This window comes from Cyprinodon tularosa, unplaced genomic scaffold, assembly GCF_016077235.1.
Source record: "Cyprinodon tularosa strain WSP-4 unplaced genomic scaffold, ASM1607723v1 ctg61, whole genome shotgun sequence".
Taxonomy (NCBI): domain Eukaryota; kingdom Metazoa; phylum Chordata; class Actinopteri; order Cyprinodontiformes; family Cyprinodontidae; genus Cyprinodon; species Cyprinodon tularosa.
In genome coordinates, this window is record NW_024039352.1 from 734,853 (window position 1) to 757,364 (window position 22,512).

The window sequence follows — 22,512 nt, forward strand, 5'->3', positions numbered from 1 at the left end:
CAGTTCAGGTTAGTGTGGGAGTCCACGGCTACATCATTGCGTTTTTATGGCTAACAGAGATTCACTCGTTAAAGGGAGGGCAGCGGCTGTGCAGGCATTGATAAAGACGCCTCAGAGGCTCCTTTAATGCTTGAGGAGGTTTCTGCTGCAAATCTATTGCTCTGAACTTGAAACGTCGTACAAAGTAGTCGATGAGGACGTGTTGTATATAAATACACTGAATGGCTTTGATAGGAGAACACAGAATAAAACCCTTTGGAAAAAAAAAACACCTAAAACATCAAGTATGATTAACAATATGCTGGATTTTTAAAGGTAATCACTTCAGGATTAGGGATTTCTGACAGATAAAGGTTGAAGCGATGTTCTGGGTCATAAATAAACATATTTCTTTAAATAGGCTCTGAGAGATGTACACATGTGTATTGCAACAAATACTCGAACAAAAATCGCATGTTTGCACGAGGGCGTGTCAGTGATTTCGATAAATACTGATGAGAGTTCTCTTCGTGAAACAAAAGTTCACCCCGCGGTGTTCTTTGTTTGGTTTTTGTTTTGTGTCTCTGGTTTCATGAAAATATAGAAATTTGTTTGTCATTCATGAAAAATCAATACAAAGGTCACTTAAAAAGGAGACAGAGGCAAAAGGTCCAGAGAGGAAAAACATGCGGAGGGGTCCCTCCCCTCCCGGCTAGTCGAGGGGCCCCTGGAAGATGAGTCTGATGAAGCCCCGCTCGCCGCTCAGCTGCTGGGCACAGAAGGGGCAGGCGGCGTGGAAAGTGTGGGTGCCGTGTGGGAGGGGGATTTGGCTCCAGAAGGCCGCTGTCTTCTCAGAGCAGACGTGTCCGCAGGGGTTGAAGGTGTGAGTGGGCGGAGCCGCGTCAACATAGAAACCCGCCTCACAGCCCAGCCACAGCGGCACATAAGGGCCTTTCGCCCGGCACATGGGGCACTCCCTCAGACGGCCCTCCCGGCCCTCCCTCTCCTCGCGGTGGTTCCCCCAGTTGTGGTAACCGTGCACGTGGCCGCACTGCAGATAGACCCAGGGCTGCTTCTCGTCAGGAGTGTCCTTCCGCCGCATGGAGGGGAAGGCCAGCGTGTTGAAACCAACGGGGCACTGCGGCCGGGCCGCGTTGATCTCCTGACGCAACGCCTCCAAGTGTTTGAGGGTCGGGGTGCGGGACAGGCCCTCAGCCGTGCGCCACAGGAGGGTGGCGCCGCAGAGGTCGATGAGTGAACCGTCAACGAGCTCCTGAGATTCAGTCTCCACCTGGAACACACAGCGAGAGCAAAGCTTAGACCCAAGCTACAATCTACCCAGAGGCGGCGCTAGATGGGGACAACCACCGTTTTTTTTTTTTGTTTAGTTGTAAATCCCTTTATTGTCCCAAAATGCGGAAACTCACCCTTTTTCCACCTGGATCCCCGTTCTTTTTTTGCCCTAATGTCCCTGCGTTATGCACAAACTTGCCTCCACTTCCTCACCGCCTCACACAGCTAGTTCGTGATAGTCGCTCTTGCGTTGTGAAATGGAATAACTTAGCAAAGACCCCGACTTCAATATTGGGCATAAATCAAAAATATCTGCGACAAGCTTAGTGCGACACATGGCTGTGGTAGTATAACCAGCCATGAGGGAACAGTGGGCTGCCATTGTGTGGCGCCCAGGGAGCAGTGGGGCGTTAAGGGTCTCACCTAGGAACCCAGCGTGGAGTCTGTGGGGATCGAACCGGGTACTTGGAACCTTCTCACAGCACAAGCGCACTGCTCTAACCACTAGGCCAACACTTCCCTGATATATAGACAATGAAAGGTATGTACAATATTTACAGAATATAAGCCATTCAGTAACAAATGTCCCACCAATAAAATTAGCTAAGAGAAAGAAAAAAAGAAGAAGAAAAAAGGAAAACAAACAACAAAAAATCAAAGGGAGTGGAGTTTGGGGCTGAATGATGGAAAGAAGAGATCTTAGATCAAAATGTGTTGAGATGCAGTAGTTTAGAGAGCGGGGTGCAGTGATTTGAGCAATTATGAGAGTCTATAAGATAGATTGTGTGTGTTTTTTTTTTTTTAAATGGAGCCTCATTGCTCTCCTTCATCCACCTGCGACACAGCCAATCAGCTTTGAACCACACCTCCACGAAAGCCAATCAGCATCCCAAGTTCGCACCTGTCTGCTCCTGTGCGCAGGCGGGGGATGCACTGTGACTTCAATTCAGATGACCCAGTTTCAACCCACCTCCAGCCCCTCCTCCACCATCACAGCTAAAGCTTCATCAGAGTGTTATTCCTCCTGGACTCTTACTGCGTTCCCTGTCTCATCTTAACCGGTCCAGCAGAAGGCCGCCATGTTGAGCCTGGTTCTGCCAGAGGTTCCCAATGGGGAGTTTTTCCTCTCCACTGGCACTTCATGCTTGCTCATCATGGACAGGTTCTCTCAACCTGTGTTATTCAACTGGACTTCCATCTTCCAGGTCCCTGAGTGAAGCTCTAGTATCAGCTCACCCAATCCACTGGATCTCCCCATAAAGCTCAGCAGACCGTCTCACTAACCAGGGGGAAACAGCACTATTCTTTGCTCCTGTTCATGCATATTAATCAAAATTCAGCGCTATGTTTCCTGCCAAGCTCTGAGCACCAAAGACAAAGTAATTGTATCAATACATTTCTCCTAATTATCTTTTCTCTTCGTGTGAGTTTTTCAGATTGAATTGTTATTTAGATTTGACAATTGTATCAATTTATCGTTTTTATTTCAATATGAAATGCTGAAAATGGTGGTTTTGTTTTTTGGAATTTATTTTTGTGAATAAAATATTTGCCAAGTAATATGTGTTAAGGATTTTATCAATTTCTTTGTTTTGATGAGAAAAAGAGGTAAAGATATTTTTTCCAGATAGAGTTAATGAGATAACTAGTTTCTGTAATGAGTGGACTGCGATTCTTTCCTGAAACCAATACCAAGGGATCCTACATGGCCATCATTCATAAGCAGTTCCCCTCTAAACCAGAGGGTGGCAGCAGCAATACTCTCGACTGAAATGATCTCTACTGGAAGTAATTTTAAATTATTTTAATATTATCAATAAACTGACAGCAAAAATATAGTAGTTAATTACTCATATCAACATACTAATTTTAAAGATGATAAATAGTGAGTTTATGCTATTTTCAGAATTAGTCTTTTTGTTTAATGGAGTAGAAGGGAAAACGTGTCTGCAAGTCACTAGGACTCTTATAAACGATAATAACAACTTAATCAATGTAATGTAGGTATTACTAAATATTAGTTAAACTGTAAATATCAATATGCATAACAATTATTTATAAAAGTACAGAGGATTTGTTTATTTTTTTTAATATAATATGTTCTCCCCAGTATTCAAAGCTAAAAGATCATCTACTACACCTTTAATTTAGACAGCAGCGATGTACAAATATATGCAGTTGTTATTAACAAAGGCTTTAGGAAAATCTAGTTTTGTCTTTCTTAGTAAAATACAGATATTTGCTCATCCATTTTTCTGCTGATAAAGAGAAGATTGACCTCAGACTAAAAACGTAAAAAATATTTAGATGGCACAATCAACGGTCTTTCTACATAGAGATGTTTTTAATCTCTATTTAAAAACATATATCTATAAATCTTCATGTATGTTAAGGCTTTAACTTCATATTTATTTATGAAAAATACTTGTTTAGGTTTTACAAAATACTCTATAAAAGTCTACAAAGCAGAATTTTGGGTTAATTTTCAAATCTAACAAAAGGATACACTTGATATATATTTATCTCTCTTTTGAAGATCATTTCCAAGATAAATAAATCATTTTTCTATGATCATCTTTCTTGTGAGGTAAAAAAAACAACCCCAAAACCTTTTATTTAGTCAGCTTAAACCTGTAGGGAGGTTTAAAAAGACATCACTGCCATTTCTGCAGTACCGCTCTGAGGACAGCAGGTGGCATCCTAACGTAGCCATCCTGAGTCTGTCAGAGGGGCAGAAGAGTGACAGCTGGGGGGAAGATGAGATGAGGAAGCTGTGATTTGTGCTGCTTGAAGGCGGACCAGACAGCTGCTGGAAATTTCTGGATGAATTCAGAGTTGAGGAAGAACTCATTCTGCCTTTGCATGATCAGACGGAGCGGGAAATTCCATGTTTAGATAACCAGAGTGCATGAGGAGGGGAAAACACAGAGAATGGAGAGGAGAAAAGTAGGGAATGAATCATACGGCAGAAGCTGATGCAGAGATAAGACAAGAGGCAACTTCAAGGTGTTGAGGTTACCGCGGTGCTCGAGGGGACCACAGCGTGTTGGCTGGCCTGTTCAGCGTGCAACTGCTCTGATATCTCCCTCTTTATAAAACTGTTTGCAGAGCGTGTTTGCACTCTTCATGATACACATGCTCAAATCTCTCTGGCCTGACCTTTACATTTCTACTGCTCAATTACAAGCTAGCTCAGGGAGCAAAAGGTCGCTCCTCTAGCAGTTCTTCACCTATGAACCACATTAAAGCAATCTGAAAAACTGCTCCAGTGAGTATGAATGCTCACATCTGAGATCTATGCACATATAAGCATTTTTCCCTTCATTGTTAACCTTTTTTTTCTACATCAGAGCAAAGCACATTTAGCAGCATCAAAGCTTGCATAACCCTGCAGGAGTTCAGCCATCACCCACGCTACCACAGCCGCTTCACTGGGCCTTAAAACATGACTGCAGTGCTGTGGTCTGAAAAAATTGGAAAAAAACAGCGGAAAGTTGCCTCCTATTTAGAGATGAGCTCTCTTCAACTCATTGTTCGATATTTTCTACTGAAGCAGGATCTAATAAGAAACGGGTTGGATTCCAAAGAGAGATGAGATCATAGAGAAAACCTGGAGACACATCTGCAGTCTGGTGTAAATAACTGAGTTATGTAAAGACAACAAACAGAATGTCCTAAAACAATACAAGAAATATTTATATCTTAGGATAAAGCCTGGATTTTACTGAGCTTTGTGTCTAAGATCTCCATATAAAGGTGCGTTCCTTCCATGCAAATGCAAACAATCCGTGTGACTAATTACGCCTAGTTCGCTTCACCGTGTCATCGGATGGGAGGAGCTGTTGTCGTGTGTCGAACTCAACCACGGGGTCCTTCATTTTACCGAGCGAGTTACGCTGCTGTATGTAATGTGGAAAGACCAACAACGTCCGCTTCATCTACCAGATCCACAGTCAGTTCCTCTAGTACCACCACCTGCTGAAGGAGCCGTGGCTGGATCGCCGCAGCACTTCTGTCCGTCCAGGACCCAACGGCAGGAGCTGTTTTACCGTGGCGGAAGGACAGATCAACCTGACTGAAGAAAAAAAGCTTTTCCGCTGAACTACATCGCCAGGTTAATCGGCCATCATGTCCCCAATCAACCAGTTTGCATCATCAGCATTGCTTGAAATAGGTTCTTCCCATTGGGGACCATTAGTTTACTGCCTTTACATAGAGATAACATATAAATTACTTCCTCGATTTTCCACCATTTGATCTGATAGCTCCAATACGAAGATGACGCTGTCCTTTCTGTGATAAACTAAATGGAACCTGAAAAAAAAGGTATTTATTCAATCCCATCAAGCATGACAAACTCCCACACTAAGGTATGTAGATCTGGTGTGAGGATAAGAGGAGAGCTGTCCCTGTGGTGAGACAGCAGATAAAGAGACGGATTAAGAAGTAGAGGAGGGAATAAAACGGTTAAGTGTCTTGTGGCTGTGGAGATGAGGCAGAGGGAGGGTTGTGATTGGCCAAGAGACAGCTGGAGGATCCTTTGCAAGATCGTGTTACTCACAGCTTTGACTGACAAACTGTTGCCTTGGAGATGGCATCTAGATAACCTTCTGATGGGGAAAAGGTTTCGGAAGAGTGTGAAAAAGATGGTGTAAGGGATTCATCACCTCTGATTTAACAATCATGGAGGCTTTTTCTGGGTTATGATTTATTTATTTTTTTTGCAGATGAGGTACTTGTTTACTTTTAACCACTGTAGGCAAAATGTTTTAATCTTGAATTAAAATATTTCTTATCTCACCATTTTCCCCCGCTGCTGCGCCGAGCGCGTCTCTCGCAGGGTGAAGACGTTTCCACAAACAGAGATCTCCCTCCAGACTCCCGGTTTGGAGTCCTGCATAAAGCCGTTGCGAGGATGCATCACCAGCACGCCATTAGTGGTCAGCCCGTCCATCTGTCCGTCGAGCGTCTTCCACTTTGCAGCTTTCTCCTGAAGCAAAAAGCGATGTGGAAAATCGAAGATTAGGGAGAAGGAATATTTGAATGATGATGCAGTGTGGTGCTGTTTTTCTGAGCCGTGTGAAAATGAAAGATGGCTTACCCCCAAGAATATGTTCTTGGAGGAATCGAAGCCCGCGGCATAGATGCGAGCCGTGTAAGGCGGCGTGCGCTGGCACATGATGCGGCAGGCGAAGCGGGAGATGGTGCTCTGGACCGACTGGGTGTCTGAGTTACTCTGGCTGCCGGCCACTGTGTCCGTCACCACGAAGTCTATCGGACTCTCTGTGGATCGACCGATCTGGTGGAAAACCAAAACAAGCAGGTTCATCTTTACCTTTGGAGGAGCGGGGATTAATACAGACTTAAAAACAAATGTGCTTGGGCATTGAGAAAGAATCCAAACCTGTAATTAGTCTAAATCTGCTGTATTTCTTGCAGCAGGATAACTCTGATGTTGTGCTTTGCTAACAGGCACTGTGTTGCCCATGGCAGCGACCCGCATCACAGCCGTATCAAAATAACAACACAGCAACAGTCTCCCGCTGCGTTATTGCTACTACCCGAGCTCACTGCAGGGTAATTTTAGAAAATGCTGTGAGAATACATTGTACACCCCTCCACTGGAAATTTGAATAAAGATGTTTTGCATTATCTAAATCCAAAATGTGCACATTTAAATATGCAGCTCAGAGTTGGGACTCACAACCTCTCAGTACAATTACAACTGTTGCATTTGAACTCAAATATTTCCCTTTCTTTGTATTTTTTTGTATTTCTTTCTCCTTTTTTTTATCTCTGAAGTGCAAATTACGAGAAGAAAGGCTCTTTAGATCAGTCAACAAATCATACAGTATGTACATTTGTGAATGTTTTTATTCCTAAAAAGAAACATAAACGCTCTAAACCATCAGCACGGTCTGAAATGATCATGTCTCTGTGTGATCAGACCTCACTCAAAGCTTTGACTGAAGTTCTGTTTGTTTCCTGTCAGCTGCATGTTTACTGACATGTAGATCTGATTGGGTTTAGTTACTAAAGTTCAACAATCTGCACGGCTGTTTTCTACCACTTCTAAGGTTTGGAATGATTAACACTAAATAGATACAGAGACCAATTCATTATGCCATTGGAAACATCCAGCTGCAACGTTTACGATCCAAAGAGTCGTTTTTGCAGTTCTTCTTGCCAAACAGTTTGTCTGTAGGCACAAACTGTAACACATGATTTATGTTTAAATTGATGAACTACTGTGAAGTTTTAGAGCAAAACCTCAAAACTTTTAAAGGAGTGAGGGAAAATATTTCTTAAATATATTCAAAAAAGTAAATAAAAAATATATAAATTTTACCCCCCAAATGCAAAAAAAAAGAGAATAAAAAAATATATATATATCAGCTTAAAAAAAAACATTAAATAATTTGATTTTTTCTTTACATTTTTCTACTTTTGGTCAAATTTATAGTCTCTGCAGAGGGCCTGAAGAGCCACACTGGCTCTGAGACTGTAGGTTGCAGATCACCAAGAAAAGGTGCCATTGTAGGCAGAATGTTTAAAGTTGTCCATTTATGGATCATCCAGGAGTTCAGAAGTTAATTTCAAACCCAGGTCAGCCATGTCAATTACTAAGGCCTCCGTAAATGGATGGTATGCCCTAACCACTGCGCCATGGAAACACATTCGTCATTCTGTCAAACTTAAAAACATGACTTGAGATAATAACTGGAAGTTTAAATGACCAACACTGGAGAGAACCAATTTATTAGGGAATAAACAGAGAGGGTAACAAATCAATTACATTTCAAACTTTATTGTGTGAAATTTTGAATGTTTAAATTATTACTTATTGCTTTAATTATATAAAAAAGGCCCCCCTTTTATCATTTTTTTTTTAATTTAAAATAAAATAGCAAAAACCCATTTTGCCTCTCTCACACAGTGTGACATCACCTCTTCTTTTACTATTAATAAAGATCTGTTATGGCATCAGAGGGGCCTTTAGTCTCAACTTTTAAACCTGCAGTGCACCAACCAGCGTTCATAAATCCCAGCAAATTCTACATGTCAAGAACAGTAAGGTGGGAGAAAAAAAAAAAAAGATTAAAAAGTTTGTTGATTGGCTGTAAAAAAAAAAAAAAAGCAATAAAAACCTGGGCTATTTTACCTGGAACATATCAGTATTGCTGTCATGAGTGTACTCCACCACCACCGTCTGGGCTCGCGACAGAGTGTAAGAGATGCTGTGCTGGTCTTTGTTGCTTATGGCCTGATAGGACACAAGAAAAGGATGATGGATGACAACAGAGAAGGTAACCCGAGATGAGGAGACAAAAATAACTGCAGGTCTTGTCATAATTCATGAAAAGACTGGAACATGGTTTGAGTTTAAAGACGACAGATTTTAGACGTCACTAAATCAGAACAACCAGCAGATTGTTGTTGGAGATGTTGCTCGTATTGGCGTGTTGGCTGTAGTAAGAGGGTAGAGCGCTGTTCTCAGAGAGCTTGCTGGCTACACATGTGAAACCTTAAAGCTGTCCTACATTTATTAGCCTTCTCTGAAAGTTTACAGAGGACTTCAGAGGATGGAAACATGTGCTTTCCAGGTTTTTGCAGGAAAGCGCTGCGTCACCTTCCACTGAACCGCTCACACTTACCTCTCTTAAACACCTGCCTGTGTTCCTTTTCTCCAGGAGATTATTCATATATCTTTTCTCAAAAAAAACAAAAAAAAAACCCCAGCCTGAATCCACCTAACTTCATTTGTTTAATGTGTTCCTAAGCCTTAATATTTTAAAGCTTTAATCTTTGGGTAATTTCTCTTTTTCCAAGGTGTGGTCCTTTCTTCCTCATAAATTGGTCTTTATCAACAATTTTCCAGGCTTTCTGAAGGTCTTTCCAAGTTTTTCTTTGAACTTCAGATGCCCCTCGCCCACACAGTACCTGGCATTGAAACCACATCTCACAGTTTGTGCTGAAGTACAAAGAAACTGAACAGATGAAAAACAAAAGGAAAAATTTCAAAACTATACGTCTTTGCACAGCAAATGAAACAGGGTATTAAAACAAACAGGTTCAGTGTGTCCATGGGGAATAACCTCTAAAGCTAAAGTCCTACTTTCTTCTTTCAAACTGTTATCTTCATTTCAACTCAAATACTAACATATGATATCTTTATCACTTTCTGTTGGAAACAGACTGCTAAAAGAGCCTAACTGAAATAGGATCTTTGCTGAGTCGTTTGCCTGGTATTGATATAACACATTTGTACAACCAAACGTGTTGGCCAACCAAAGGTCCTGTTGTTCAGTTAATGCCGTTCACCTGTTTGCTGATCCAAAGAAAGGAGGCAGGTTCCTCACCAGATTCCTCTTGTATTCTTAAAGAAAAGCCACTGAATCGCACTTAGTCTGGCCTCTCACCCAGAACCAGTTTGCCATGGGAGACCCTACCAGGGGCAAAACTGCCCCGGACAACATAGCTTCTGGGATCTCTGAGGCACTCAAACCCCTCCACCACGGTAAGGTGGCGATTCGAGGAGGGGACTCAGATTTAGGAGCAACAGAACGTCTTTTGTCCTAAAGAGTGGTTTGATTTTCAGCCACAACTGTTAAAAGTTGTTCTAAATCCCCCGGGTGAACCAGCCTGAGGTCAAGAGATCACTTCTTAAGGTGTTGTCTACACCAGGCATCCCCAACCTCGGTCTTTGAGGCCCGCTGTCCTGCGGGTTTTAGAGGTTTCCCTGTTTTAGCACAGCTGATTATATTGATTGCAGTAGAGCAAAAGCCTGTTAATCAGCTTTCAATTAAAATCAGCTGTGCTGGAGCAAGGAAACGTCTAAAACCTGCAGGACAGCGGCCCTCGAGGATCGAGTTTGGGGATGCCTGGTCTACACGATACAGGGATGGTAGCTGAATATGTGGAGGCCATTTGTCGATGTATGGACAGGAAATAAACAATGAGCAGATAAAGACACAGGAAAAACTTTGCAAGTAATTTACAAAGCCTATTAAACCTCAGACAAGTTTGTTAGTGTTAAACCACGATAGAAGGAAGGAACAGGAGGAATAAAGAAAAGATCCTTGAAAAACTTACCTGTGACCAAATTATGACCAACGATGCCCTGTAAAAATCAGCTGCTGTCTGTTTTAAGATTCACTCATTACTGATTCAACAGGAATAAAATCTGATTTTGATCATTTAAACAATCCTAAAGCAGAGCTACCAAACAGAAACACGCTTAGATTGAAGTTAAGTGAGTGTCAGCAAATTTCAATGTATTTAAGGAAAGATCAGTGGAGGCTGATTTAGTCTTTTTAGTCTCCCTGTTATCAAAGGATAATGCTACTTTCACACCGCATGCAACTGAAGCAGCAGAAGCAGCCGCTTCACATGAAAAGTCAATGGTTGACGCGTATCGAGGTGCATCAAAAGGCCCTGCAGCGCGTCTAGAGCAACAGAAGCAGTGCATCTTGATGCATCTAAACAGCTGAAGCAGCGCCTCATGAGCTTCTGAGCATCTAAGGTGTGTGATGCGCTTCACAAGCAGTAGCTGCTGGAGTTGGAAAAATGTATGCTGCTCGACACGCCACATCAACCAATCAGAGAAGCTGATCTGAGGCTTGCATGGAGACAGACCCAGCACTGCTAATGCAGATCGCTATGATCACTCCCCTGAAACAGTTTATTAATGCCTAAATAACTTAAAATGTCAAAACCTGCCAGCAAAATATGTTCGCTTTCATTATTCTGGTTCCTGCAGTTTTTGCCACATACATAAAAACACTAAAATCTACTTCCAGTTGCGACAAACAGTAGGGGAAACCCCCCAGCTGCTGCTGGGGATTTCCAGTGACAGCGCACCACTGGTATGTGGTGGCTTCAACAGCTAAATATTTTAAGACAGGATCATAATCTCGATGAACTGCAAAGATAATGCTTTGAGGTGGACTTTCTCGCTTGAAAATATGTTAAAACTACTTTTTACCAGATTATCATAGCAATTATAGCAAAGTGGCTCTCTGCCATTGAACACAGGAACAGCAGAAACATCAGATGCATCTGGACGAACTTTACTGGATGCGCTTCAGGAGCATCAAAGATGATCTTGACCTTATTGTGTACAAGCATCAAAAATGAAGCAGCTGCCACTTTTTAGCTGCCCAAAGCACGGGCGGTGTGAACGTAGCATAACAGGATACTGATACTATGTGCTACTGAGGTTTTTAAAAAGGTCTATATTCTTTTAAAAATACACAAAGATAAGCTGCTTTAGCTATTTCTTGCCTCATAGCCAGTTTGGTCTTCCATCTGATAGACAATCTGATTAGGGTAATGGTCTGGAGGTCTTTCACCCTCAAAGAGTTGTTTATCAGGTAAGATGGAAACATGATGAATTTGCTCATCATTTATAGGAAAAATCCAAAATAATCTTCCGAAATGTTTTTTTTTCTTTTTTATCTCTTTAGATAATAAAACAAAAAAAAATGCATTATTCCCTTTAAGAAACAAAAAATTTGGTTATTTGAAAATCAGTTAAATCTTAATATAGCCAGGAATATGCAACTGTTTGGCTTGAATGATATCATGTTTTTTAAAACTAAAGGAGAAAAACGGCCTGAGGCTAATAAAAAGCAAAATTCTGTCAGTTTTGAAATTCTGAGTGGTCTAATCACTTTAAAGAGTCAGTCTGAGATGGTTTTGTTTTACCTTGGCTGCTTGTGGGGAGCAGGCGACATGAATTGTGCTGGGCTTCACCCCGTTTGCCTTCGGCCTCTTATAAAGTGCGAAGCGGCTTTTGCGTCGGCCTCGGTCTCCATTGGGCAGAGAGCCATTGTACCTGCACGCAAACACACACACACAGATAAACGTAAACACACAAAACAACAGAGCATTCATTGTCTCAGCAGCTGGATAATGCCCTGGAACAACAGGCACAGTGGAAAATGCTCAAGGCTTTTTCGTGCTCTCCCAGACGTATCCACAAACTGCTGCTTAAAGTTTTCATGCATGTATTTTCACAAAAGCACAGCATGGCATTACAAACAACAAAGTCCTCCAAACATCAGAGCAGGATGGCTGAGAATGTAAACAAAGAGAGAGACTAATTTAGACCTGTATTTGTCTGAAGAAAGGAGAATAACCAGAGCAGATTCCCCTTCCCTCGGCTTAACTTCAGGACAAAAACCTTCAGAAGTTACCTTTATCACCACCAACCCAACATCCACCTAGCTCCAGGCCTTTTTTTGTGGTATTGCATCGCAAGGAGGGGTTAAACTTTACATTTGACCAGTGTGAAGTTGCATTCCTGTAAGCAGTGGAATTTTTAAACCCATCATGACATTTTACGTAAAGAAAGCTTTTTATATTTTTAAATAGAGTGAGTTAATGCAGATTTTTATCTTAAAATCCCCACACATACATTTCTATCTATTGTTTGTGTTTATTAAACAGCTCACCAACAATCATAAATCATAATGTGCACAATGGGTTGTTCACAGGCAGTTTCTCTTTTCTTTTTGGCTTTGTTATAATCATAGCTTATTAATTATGTATTTAAGATTCTAGAGGCTGTTTAAAGTACAAGAATAAACTTTATCCAAATTATTATCTAGTATATAGCCTAAACTCTGCCACGTGTCCTGTTTTTTTGTTGTCTTTGTTTCCTTTTTTCTCGTTTTATATCTGCAGGGTCTACTTTAAAAAAGGAAATATGTCTTTACTCCTTGCATGCCTTTTTTATTTTGCTCAGGTTTCATTTTAAGTTTTCTTAAGTGCTGCAAAGTTTTAGGGCCGTACTAATACATTTGTATGCATATTTTTCGAATTACAAGAATAAAGTTGCAACAATATAAGAATAAAGATGTAATGCTATAAAAACAGCTATAATATATGAGAATAAAGTTGTAATAATATGAAACAAAAAGTCATTTTACTAAGATGCTTTGATAAAGCATTTTAACTCAGGGGGAAGACTAGATGTACTTGTAAGAATGCACATAAAATTAGGCAAATTCTTTTATTTTAAAATGTTATGACTTAAATCCAGTGATGTTACCACTTCATTCTCATAATTCTGCAAATTAAATCCCCCACAATTAAGACTTTATTCTGGTATTGTTGCCAATGTCTTTCCCATAATGTAAAGACTTTATTCCTGCAATATTACAACTTTAATCCTCTAACGTTACTTTTTTCTCTTAATGTTACGACTTTAGTCCTCTAATGTTACAAATAATGTCTCCTGATGTACAAATTTATTTGCATAATGTTACGACTTTAACCTCCTAATGTTACAATTAAATCTCCTTATGTCACCACTTTAATCTCCTAATCTTACGGCTTTAATCACTAATTTTATGACTTTAATCTCCTAATGTTACGACTTTAATCTCCTAATGTTACGACTTTAGTTTCCTAATTTTACGACTTAAATCTCCTAATTTTACGACTTTAATCTCCTAATGTTAAGACTTTAATTTCCTAATGTTACGACTTAAATCTCCTAATGTTACGACTTAAATCTCCTAATTTTAGGACTTTAATCTCCTAATTTTACGACTTAAATCTCCTTATGTTATAACTTTAATCTCCTAATGTTATGACTTAAATCTCCTAATGTTACGACGTTAATTTCCTAATGTTACGACTTTAATTTCCTAATTCTACGACTTTAATCTCCTAATGTTACGACGTTAATTTCCTAATGTTACGACTTTAATTTCCTAATTCTACGACTTAAATCTCCTTATGTTACGACTTTAATTTCCTAATTCTACGACTTAAATCTCCTTATGTTACGACTTTAATCTCCTTATGTTACGACTTTAATCTCCTACTGTTACGACTTTAATTTCCTAATTTTAAGACTTTATTTTCCTAATTCTACGACTTAAGCTTCCTTATGTTATGACTTTAATCTCCTAATGTTACGACTTTAATTTCCTAATGTTACGACTTAAATCTCCTAATGTTACGACTTAAATCTCCTAATTTTAGGACTTTAATCTCCTAATTTTACGACTTAAATCTCCTTATGTTATAACTTTAATCTCCTAATGTTATGACTTAAATCTCCTAATGTTACGACGTTAATTTCCTAATGTTACGACTTTAATTTCCTAATTCTACGACTTTAATCTCCTAATGTTATGACTTTAATCTCCTAATGTTACGACGTTAATTTCCTAATGTTACGACTTTAATTTCCTAATTCTACGACTTAAATCTCCTTATGTTACGACTTTAATTTCCTAATTCTACGACTTAAATCTCCTTATGTTACGACTTTAATCTCCTTATGTTACGACTTTCATCTCCTACTGTTACGACTTTAATTACCTAATGTTACGACCTTATTTTCCTAATTCTACGACTTAAATCTCCTTATGTTACGACTTTAATCTTCTTATTTTACGACTATAATCTCCTACTGTTACGACTTTAATTTCCTAATTCTACGACTTAAATCTCCTTATGTTACGACTTTAATCTTCTTATTTTACGACTATAATCTCCTACTGTTACGACCTTATTTTCCTAATTCTACGACTTAAATCTCCTTATGTTACGACTTTAATCTTCTTATTTTACGACTATAATCTCCTACTGTTACGACTTTAATTTCCTAATGTTAAGACTTTATTTTCCTAATTCTACGACTTAAGCTTCCTTATGTTATGACTTTAATCTCCTAATTTTACGACTTTTTTTCTCTTAATGTTACAGCTTTAATCCTCTAATGTTACAACTAATGACCTTAAATGTATAACTTTATTCTAATAATGCTACAATTGAAATCCTGCACTGTTAGGACTTTATTCCCATATTGTTACAATTTTATTTTAATAATGTTAAAATTTTAATCTTGCAGTGTTACGACTTTATTTGCATAAAGTTAAAACTTTATTTTCATAATTTTACAGTTTTCATCCTGTAATATTAAGACTTTATTCTCATAATATTCCTAATTTATTCCCTATATCACCAAAACAGACAGAGGTTAGAAAACTGTAACACAACAGAATGCAGTTCTATTTTCAGGATTTCTGTCTGAAAACAAAAAAGAAAAAAAAAGAAAAAAGAAAATACAGCCACTTAAGCTTTTTTTTATTGGCAATGTTTCGTTTTATTGAAGAAGGCTTTTAGTAAAGTGTTCAGTTTAAAGGATTTTAAAGGAGCTTAAAGGATTTGAAAAAAAAAATTAAAACTACTTTAAGGTCCCCTGTGCTCGGCACTTCAAAACGTTTCTCATCAACCCTCATCTCAAAATTGAAAAATGACTGATAGGTATAAAATAAAGTAAAGCTTATTTAAACGACACATACTGCTAATAAATTGTACCTTAGGAAGCCTTTTGCACATGTAGCAGAGCCTGCTGTTGTGTAACCCCTGTTTTCAAGCTTTATTAAAGTTCATATAAGTTAAATGTAATTTCCACATTCCTGCCCAAGAAGTAAGAGGAATTGACCTTTTAGTGAACTGCACTGCTCCTTTGAGTAGTTTCTGTATAGAGTTTAATCAATCTTGCGAGAATTTTTTTTCAGATGTCTTTTTCACATAACAAATATAAGGTAGCTTTATTACCAGTGGTGTAATTCTATGTATGACAGTCTGGGAACTGTGATCAGAGTCTAGCAACTACTCTATAATTTCTAAGCAGAAAAACAAGTAATAATGCAAAAGAAGTGTCTTTTTCCATCAAACATGATCAGACCAAAGGAGAAGATTGATATCCTCTCTAATACGTATGTCCATGCAAACATTTCTACAGATGCGGGAGTAAAATAAAATATCTATATATAGAATCTCTGCTGAAGTGTTGCTGAACCCTTAAATAATTTCGAGATAACAAACCAAAACAAACATTTTGAAATTGAATCTTAAAAACTAATTAAATAGTAGCTGCTGAGGTTTGTTGCGTTATATACCTGATGTCGTTACAGTGGCATTGAACATTTTACCACCTGTGTGCAGGTGGTAAAATTCCGTCACGCAAGAGTTGGTTATCATGTAACGCACTTCAATATTGCTGGAGTGTGTCTTAGGTCAAGCCACCCCCCCACCCCTCATCAGGTCCAGTGAAGGTAGTTCAGGCATGTTGTGAGGATGCCAAGCCTGCTGGCTAACAGGTTTCCTCCCAGAGAAACAAGGCACTAAGAATCAAACAACACTGAGAGGATTTGTGTGTAACCATGGTGAGAAAGCAACGTTTGGGAAGAGTTGTCATGGCAAGAGCGTAACCATAGGGAAGTTTTGTCCGTATCCATAGAGAGGCCAGATAGCACGGCTGCAGAGCTCAGAGGGCTGCAGGCAGTTCAAAGACAGGCTCTCATGGGTAAAAGAACTGTTTGCCCACATGTAGGCAAACTTTCCCCAATATGGAGGAACCAAAGGTTTACATCAGATTAATCTAAGTCCATGATTGGGAACCTACAGGCTGTTCATGCTGATAGAGAGGTGGAAACTTGTCCTAGAATAACCAGTAATGTTATGAAGGAGTCCTTCCTTCAAACAAACAGCTAAAGTCCGCTACGCCACAAAGAGCAACTGCTGTAGAGAAAATCACCCAAAGAACACAGACTGAGAAAAGGGCAGACTGCCTTCTACCTCGCCTGTGTCTGCATAGGCATGTTGAGATCACAGATTGAACACTTACTGTTCAAATGCCTTTAAAATGACAAAAATCGCCCTGTTTTCCATGCACACACTTAGTATTGTTTATTCCATTTGTAAATCTTCTGGAAAAAAAAAAATTTAAACATTTCTTGGCTGCAACGCTAAAGCATAATACAATAAAAAGACATTTGTATGAACATGTCTGCTGACTAATCACCAGGTGTAAAAAAACACCATAAAGCTGTCATACTTTGCAAAATAAATTAAGTCCAACATGATTAACCGTATTTTCGTACTGACACGCTAATAAATGATGCAACTGAATAAACTCATGTGTCAATCAGGTCTGAAGTGAGTCAAAGATAACGGAGGAAAGTTACACCAGAGGATCATTTTTTACTATTCAAATGGTTAGTAAGAAAAAAAAACGCATGTTAGGATAGCGGGGGACATTCCTTAAAATCCAGTTCTATCCTTTACAGTATTTACCAAGCAGCAGGATTGGATTGGATCTGTAAGCAATGCTTACGCTCTGACCTGTGTTCAGTTCCCATGGTAACCAATTTATCAACATAGGCTACTTGCCGTCTGCAGCTTACACCAAAGCATCAGGATATCTCTATGCAGGTATAGTGCTGTGTCATCAAGACATTTGGAGGTTAGTTTGCAATACTGTTTCCACATAGGATCAGGCTCACACTGGAGACATTTTTGTCTTGTTGCGCCATCTTTATCCAAAACATAGTTAGTACTGCTGCAGAAGTTACCGAGGAGATATTCTACGTACAGATTTCGTACTTTGTGTGGTAACAGATGCACACATAATCAGCGATGGGAAAGTTACTTAAAAAAGTAACTAGTTACTTCTACAAAAAATTATCTTAGTAACTCAGTTACTGCTCAGTGAACTGCTCAGTGACTTTTGATGATCTAAAGCGTCAAAGAATTTGGAAAAACTTTCCTCTTATTGCAATTTTAAACACAACTAGAGGTTTCAGTTATTGAATGCGAGGTGTTATGGTGTTTGGTATAAATTATATAATCCATTAGATATTTAATTTAAAGGTCTTCTCATCTGAAAACTTTAAAAGCTAATTGCAGTATTTTGGCGTGTGTGATTTGACAGTGAGTTGTAATATGATTACGTAGATGGGATCATGTTTCTTGCATCCATTTTTTTGCACCTATACAGTCTTCAATTGGCTGTAAAATAGGCAGGCCTATGGAGCTAAAAATAATTCTTTTAAAGCAATTTAACAAAAATAAAATAAATACTTTGCAATAGAATTAAACAGGGATTACATTATACTGTATGATCGCAGGATTTTTGCGTGAAAAAAAGGTAAACCATGTAAGTAAAATTATTATGAGAAGTAAAGAACGTGTTGCTTAAAGGCAGCAGCTTTTTTAACTTACAGCTTCTTACCTATGTTGATAAAGTCGTTGTTTCGGCATATAATGAGAAAAGATTAAAGATTAAATATCATTTAGCTTTGATAGAAAGGCTGTTAGGACATCCATCTAAAGCTTTCTAAATATTGTCTTCCCATCTTGTCGACGCCTTAGAAGCTGCCACAGAGTTTCATATTTTAGATGATCATTATGTATTCTTTTTCTGGAAGTCTGGTGAAAAAAAAATCCTTATAATGTTTGTTTTACTGCAAAAATAACACAACCAAATTGCTTGCTATGATGTCACCGAAACTAATCTATTCTGTCTTTTGATTCCAATAAACTTGCATCCGGCTTTTTCTGAAAACTAGAAATGCGAACTATGAAACATCAGTTAAATTCACATGGTCGACTCCGCAGCAATCCCTCACACTGAACATGCATGCAGTGAAAGTGGAGAGAGAAAAACTCTGTTCACAAAAAAAAAAAACCCAGCAGAACCAGGTTCATTCTCAGCCTCCTTCTATTTTATATATATATATATATATACACTATATTGCCAAAAGTATTTGCTCACCCATCCAAATTATTGGAATCAGGTGTTCCAATCACTTCCATGGCCACAGGTGTATAAATTCAAGCACCTAGGCATGCAGACTGTTTTTACAAACATTTGTGAAAGAATGGGTCGCTCTCAGGAGCTCAGTGAATTCCAGCGTGGAACTGTGATAGGATGCCACCTGTGCAACAAATCCAGTCGTGAAATTTCCTCGCTCCTAAATATTCCACAGTCAACTGTCAGCTGTATTATAAGAAAATGGAAGTGTTTGGGAACGACAGCAACTCAGCCACGAAGTGGTAGGCCACGTAAACTGACGGAGCGGGGTCAGCGGATGCTGAAGCGCATAGTGCGAAGAGGTCGCCAACTTTCTGCAGAGTCAATCACTACAGACCTCCAAACTTCATGTGGCCTTCAGATTAGCTCAAGAACAGTGCGCAGAGAGCTTCATGGAATGGGTTTCCATGGTCGAGCAGCTGCATCCAAGCCATACATCACCAAGTGCAATGCAAAGCGTCGGATGCGGTGGTGTAAAGCACGCCGCCACTGGACTCTAGAGCAGTGGAGACGCGTTCTCTGGAGTGACGAATCGCGCTTCTCCATCTGGCAATCTGATGGACGGGTCTGGGTTTGGCGGTTGCCAGGAGAACGGTACTTGTCTGACTGCATTGTGCCAAGTGTAAAGTTTGGTGGAGGGGGGATTATGGTGTGGGGTTGTTTTTCAGGAGCTGGGCTTGGCCCCTTAGTTCCAGTGAAAGGAACTCTGAATGCTTCAGCATACCAAGACATTTTGGACAATTCCATGCTCCCAACTTTGTGGGAACAGTTTGGAGCTGGCCCCTTCCTCTTCCAACATGACTGTGCACCAGTGCACAAAGCAAGGTCCATAAAGACATGGATGACAGAGTCTGGTGTGGATGAACTTGACTGGCCTGCACAGAGTCCTGACCTCAACCCGATAGAACACCTTTGGGATTAATTAGAGCGGAGACTGAGAGCCAGGCCTTCTCGTCCAACATCAGTGTGCGACCTCACAAATGCGCTTCTGGAAGAATGGTCAAAAATTCCCATAAACACACTCCTAAACCTTGTGGACAGCCTTCCCAGAAGAGTTGAAGCTGTTCTAGCTGCAAAGGGTGGACCGACGTCATATTGAACCCTATGGATTAGGAACGGGATGTCACTTAAGCTCATATGTGAGTCAAGGCAGGTGAGCAAATACTTTTGGCAATATAGTGTATATATATATATTAGGGTCTAGTGGCCTTTATTGTTTTATTTTTTTAAGTAGGCAGACAAGAAATCAGGAATAGAGAGAGGGGTAAGACATGCAGCAAAGGTGAACAAGCCGAGACAGGACCAAAGCCTCAGTACATGGATCGCACTCCTGCACCACCACCGTACCCGTGCTACATACATTTCTCATTCCACATCCATGTTTGTTTCACATTTTCCTGCTATTAAACATGTACCAAAAATAAATGTATTTTATTAATCATTTTTAATTTAAATACATTCCAACAATATATGCAATAATCTTTAGATTATAATGGTCTATCACTTTGATGTCTGACAGGAGCAAGTTTTCATTGAGATTTATCAGTATCTATATCTGTCTGTCATGCAGTTGTGCTGCAGATGGTCAACATTAGCTTTCCACTGAAAGTTCAGAGCTAATCTAAAATGTTTACGGCAACAAATAACTGCACAGCTTTTAAAATGCTGTTCTCCATGTCAGTTTCCATTACCCAGTGAGGGTTTGTGTTGCAGACAGGACAGGTTGATGGGAGGAACCAGTTTTTAGCTAAGTAATGGAGCCACTTCCCTCCAGCAGGTCAGAGGATAGAGGTCAGGGTGAGGGGGTTGAACTCATATAATTTGAACCCTTTAAAAGTTTTAAAGAGCAGCTTTACTTTCAGCTCAGGAGGATGACGTCTCCTGTTGCAGGGCAAAAAAAAAAAGTGCCCCTCTCAATCTTTTTTTTTTAAGATGAAAAAAAAGAAGGTTGGCCTGACCTAGAATGAAAAACTATGGGCGGAAAAAGCAGAGCAAACGGAAAACTGGGGTTCTCCCTTTTAAAGGCATGGAACTGCGTTTACTGCCTAATGTGTTTTTTCCACAAGGGAAAATTTCCACGGTCAGCTCTCCCTGACAATGCTGCTCCAGCACAAACCAGAACAACAAACTTTAAGTCAGCTGTGACACAGACCGCCTGCGTAAGACGTGAAACAGTGTCCAGAGGAGGAGGCCTACCAGCGCTCACCAGGGAGCGGGTTTGTCCAGGGCGGACGGTGGAACATCTGTGTTATTTTTCTTTTCTGTTTCTTTTCTGTTTATTGTCTTCTGTGCAAAAGAAGAAGGGTGGAGAAGAGAGTCTTTTCCAACTTGACTTAAAAATAATAAAACAAATATCTGATGAAAGAAAGTTGCTCTAATCATATCCAATGCTGCGGTCAGCCAACAATTATCTCATCCCAGGGTGAAGTTAATTTCCTTCTGTTAAAATAACTGCTCCGTTTTGGATAAGGACGGCGCAACAGGACAAAAAATGTCCACAATGGGAGCGTGATCTTACGTGGAAACAGTTTCCGCTTTGATCTCTTCGTCAACCATCCAACTGATGAAGGAGCTCATCCTGCTACACTTGTACATCTGAAATAGTCTTCTACAGAGCGACAATCTTGATTTATACAGCAAACCAAAACCAATGGGAACATCTCCAAGCCAAGAGTGGAGTTGTTAATGGCTGCTTCCATAAGAGCATCAATAAACAAATATATCTAAAAATATGCAATTGTTTTAATAGCAATAAGTCCTTTTGGAGGTCCGACGTTCTGCGTTTTAATTCCTACCAAGAATATTTCTTATGTTCTCTCCAGGTATTCCACATTCATCCCAAGGTCCAAAACGATGCATTTTAGCTTGTTTGCTGCAGTACAAAGCTGTTGAATATACCTCCCCACAGGTGCTTCTTAAAAGCTGCACTCATTTGGCATAAATATGCAGGTGGGAACTTTGTCTATGACTGGGACTCATATTTTGAAGTAACAAATCAAGTCGACTTTGAGTTGCACTGTTGGGTTTTCATCAGTCTGACAGTAAAACCCTAAAATCATCTGTGTGGTAACAGTTTGGTAGCCGAGAGAGCATGAGTGATCTAAAAACACAGAGAGAAGAGTGGGACTGGTCTTGTACTGCAAATCTAATTCAATAAAACCCTAATCTGTCAAAAATATGATAAACTCTGGAATAAGTAATAGAACTGAGTGATGCCTCTGGGAGCATATCATATTCTGATTACTTTAAGACATTAGTTTGATGGGAAATTGGTAGTTTTACAAGAAATACTGATATTATCAGGGCTTTCCTCATTACATAATTATTTTTTTTTGTAAATTTACCCAACTCAACACAGTTTCAGTGACGCATAATGATAATATATATATTTTTTTATTTAAAAGAAATACATTAAATATAAAAGTGGTGATTGAAGGTGCAAAGCAGAAAGGTATTACTGTATTAGCCAACTGGGAAACTTGTTTTCTCTGGCAGTTTTGCCCAAAGTTGGGACTGAGAATCAAAATCACACATACCTGTTTATTATAGTTTTACTATAATTTTATCATAAAGGCAAGAAGTATAAAGTTTATTATACAAACTGATCTTATAAATTT

At 39.5% G+C, this 22,512-nt stretch overlaps 1 protein-coding gene across 2 annotated transcripts in view; it reads right to left on the minus strand.

Annotated features, from left to right (window-relative positions):
- Window positions 1-285: 285 nt before the first annotated feature.
- Window positions 286-22,512, minus strand: part of peli1b (pellino E3 ubiquitin protein ligase 1b) — a 58,373-nt gene continuing 36,146 nt past the window's right edge. For both annotated transcript variants that reach the window (XM_038307436.1, XM_038307437.1), the window contains exons 3-7: window positions 11,980-12,109; window positions 8,435-8,536; window positions 6,374-6,571; window positions 6,074-6,262; window positions 286-1,270 (exon numbers count right to left, since the gene is read on the minus strand). In XM_038307436.1, the coding sequence (XP_038163364.1) occupies window positions 692-1,270; window positions 6,074-6,262; window positions 6,374-6,571; window positions 8,435-8,536; window positions 11,980-12,109 (1,198 nt within the window). In that variant the 3' untranslated portion in view covers window positions 286-691. The remainder of the gene's footprint in view (window positions 1,271-6,073; window positions 6,263-6,373; window positions 6,572-8,434; window positions 8,537-11,979; window positions 12,110-22,512) is intronic.